The 3,290-nt window shown below is 33.0% G+C and overlaps 1 protein-coding gene across 1 annotated transcript; it reads right to left on the reverse strand.

The window, feature by feature from the left end:
* Positions 1 to 1,453: 1,453 nt before the first annotated feature.
* On the reverse strand, positions 1,454 to 2,274 carry LOC132293775 (major allergen Pru ar 1-like). The gene has a single exon (XM_059791402.1). The coding sequence runs from the start codon at positions 2,134 to 2,136 to the stop codon at positions 1,654 to 1,656; it is 483 nt and encodes a 160-aa protein (XP_059647385.1). The 5' UTR covers positions 2,137 to 2,274; the 3' UTR covers positions 1,454 to 1,653.
* Between the last annotated feature and the right edge of the window lie 1,016 nt (positions 2,275 to 3,290).

Consider the following 3,290-nt stretch of genomic DNA (forward strand, 5'->3'; position numbering starts at 1 on the left):
GAAACTTATTTTATGTAGTACACTAATTTTGAAATTTTCGTTCAATTGAATCATAAATTATACATGGTGGTAAAATACCATCAATTTCAGACATCAGGAGATGCAGTTTATTGAAGTAGAATATGTAATTTAAATTACACTCTTCTATATATGTCTCATTGGCTATATATATATATATATATATATATCTCATTTGTACGTTCCCATTTGTGGATCTCACAAATACATTTCAACTCTATATACCTTAACAAGTTGATACATAGACAGAGATAATGACAGTAAGATTGGTTAATTTTACGAAGTACTACTGTTACTAAGAAAACTCTATTAAACCGCAATTTTGTTAAATTAGTAATACAATTGCATTAAACAGTATTAGTACTAAATAAATTTAAAAAGTGTTTTGAGTTGTGAAAAGTCCTTTTTAAAATGTATACCAAGCATCTTACAAGCTTTTTACTGAGAGAAATTTATTACGTTTCTATTGACAACAATGGTTTTATAATCTTTTTTTGGACTTTGTAAAAGAATGAGTAAAATTGTCTTTATAAAAAAAATAAAAAAATAAAAAAATAAAAAAGTTATAAATTGTCTGAAGAAAAAGAGTTACTAAAATTTGGAACCTCTACTAAAAACCAAAATTTTTTTTTCCCCATTACAAATATTATCTAACGGACACAAATTCAGAAGAAAAAAATTGGAAAAATATTCGTAACATTCAATTTGGTAGGAGTTGAGGAGCTTGACAAATATGCATGTAATTTTGGGACGCTCTCCGCATAAAAGACAATATTGTTTCCATGATTGAACATTATTTCAGAGTAAAATTAGACGTTTCAATATAATTTTAGGGGATTTAATTAGCCGAGTTTTACATTTTTCTAATTCTGAGTAATATTTTTGTAACAGATGAGGGAAGGAATGTATACAGTCCGTGACCTCCAACTCATAATGGAGCAAACCTTATTATTGCACTGATGATCGGCTTCGGAATACATTCTGGTTATGTTCCACCATATGGAATTGAAGTCTTGGAATAAGATTTGATATAATTGAAGAAAAATGTAGTTCAAAATTATAAAAATTTAAACTATACTTTCTCCAATTTTAAAACTCTAACCAACGAAACCGAACATACTTTATAGTCGTAAACTTGTGTCAAAAAAGCTGGTGGGAACTCACCTTTTTGGTATATTCGTGTTACTTATGAAAGAAAGTGTGATGTAAGGTCGACCCATTATTTTCAAATTAGTCATGTTTTTCCCCCTCAGGTAAGTGCATTGAAAAATCAAACAATTAGATTCTCTTACATTTAGAATAGGTCCTTTAAGAAAAGTGGACTTCATATTAATGGTTTCAATATTAATAGACTACTCTAATTATTACCGACTCTAATGTTATCCATAGTATCTCAATCCAAAATGAATTGGCAGGTCAATGAAGAAAAAAATCATCTCGAAAAACATGAATTTTTCAATCTTATAAAATAGTACAAACAACTTCTTGATAGCAATCTTAATGGAGTTTATTCCCCTTATTTAAAGCCGAAGGCAGTTTTTGTAAGCCACAACTAATAGAAAACCACACCTATAAGTAACAATACAAAGGCACGCCCATGAAACCGTATATCTCAGTACACAGATTAAGTTGTATTTAGTTGTAGGCATCAGGATTTGCCAAGAGATATGCCTCAACAGCCTTGAACATTCCCAAAGCCTTTTCTTTGCCACCCTTGATTTGGTCCTCTGTGATCCCAACTTCACCTTTGGTGTGGTATTTGCTACTGTTCTTGCATACCGATCCTCCATCAGACGAAGCTTCGATCTTGATCTCGTAAGAGATTTTTTCAAGTACACCCATCAGGGCATCACCTTCGATGATGCTATAACTATAGACAAAGTTCTCTTTGTCAAGCCCATCAACTTGGTGTTTGACGCTATTGAATTGGCTGCCTTCGCCAAAAGAGATGACCTTCACAGTCCCGACTCCTCCATCACCTTGGATAATTTCAACACTCTTAATTGCTTGTGGCAAGATCTTGGGAATGAGGTTGTCAGCGTCAAGGACAAAAGCCTTGAACATCTTGGCTGCCGGGATTGAAGAGGTAACCTCCATATCATAACTGATAACACCCATGATATTGAAATTTGAGTGAAGGAAGAAGAGAAATAAAGTATCAAGGATTGATTAATTGGCTTGTAGAGAGGTTTTGGGGTGAGGGAAATGAGAGACCTCAAGTTGGTATTTATAGACTGAGCTTAAAGTTTGGCTGGTATTATTACAATTGAAAATATTCAGTACTTGTTATCGCCTTATAATGAGAATACATGTGAACAAGTAAAACTGCGTGGACCTTATAATAAGTGAGAAAGCCTTGAATTTTCAAATTTGGGATGCCAAGAATTCTATGCACTGAAATAAACTAATAATTTGTACCTAACAACCTGATATGGAGTCCATAAAGTTATATTTAAATGGTTTCTAGATTTCAAGAAGTCAATACATGCAACCAATGGATTATAAATTTATAGTTGGTCAAATTTGACGTCTAAATTGGCTTTATTCGATTGGCTTTATTCGATTGATTATTGTAGGTGCAAAATTTCGCTCAACCAATAATGATTGAGAAAAATAAAACAACTCACTCAAAAAACAATAAAAATAAATAAGAACAGTGTATAGAGAAGCGTAAATTGCTTGATCCCTTTATTGGAGGTCTAAGCCTCTATTTATATACAAAAGATTGTAAAATTATGGTAGGACTCGCGTTGCTTGTCCTCCAATTCTTTCTATATAAACATTCTTTATTAATAGAGTTCTTTCCATTGTCTAATTTTCCATACATAGAACTTGCCTTGTATAGAACTTCCTATCTTAGAATTTTCCTTCTACGGTAAATCCTTCAACTGGTAGGACTTGTGCGTTCTTGAGTAACTGGGCTGAACATACTTTGATCCGGCTGGGCTTGAGTAACGGACCGGATGTTAAATATTAACATGTTGGGCTGATAATCTCTTAATTCGGGCTTCAACAAGGCTGAAGGTCATATAACAATAGTATTGGGCTTGTGAACAACGATCTTGGACTAGTATCAAACCCAATTTGGGTTTGAGCGAGGTGGGCTTTATAAACTTATCAAGGATATGTTTATATTTATGATGACGTGGATTATTCTCATTGGAGGGGATTTTTTCCCTCCACACTTAGCCCCTAATTCTTTTTTTAATTGGAGTACCACTCCTAATAAGAAGGGAATTGAAGCTGTACAATTACCAATTTCGTTAGAAGTG

Source organism: Cornus florida, unplaced genomic scaffold (assembly GCF_030987335.1).
Source record: "Cornus florida cultivar Cherokee Brave unplaced genomic scaffold, ASM3098733v1 CherokeeBrave_3.0.0_Hap2_Chr01, whole genome shotgun sequence".
In the NCBI taxonomy this organism is placed as follows: domain Eukaryota; kingdom Viridiplantae; phylum Streptophyta; class Magnoliopsida; order Cornales; family Cornaceae; genus Cornus; species Cornus florida.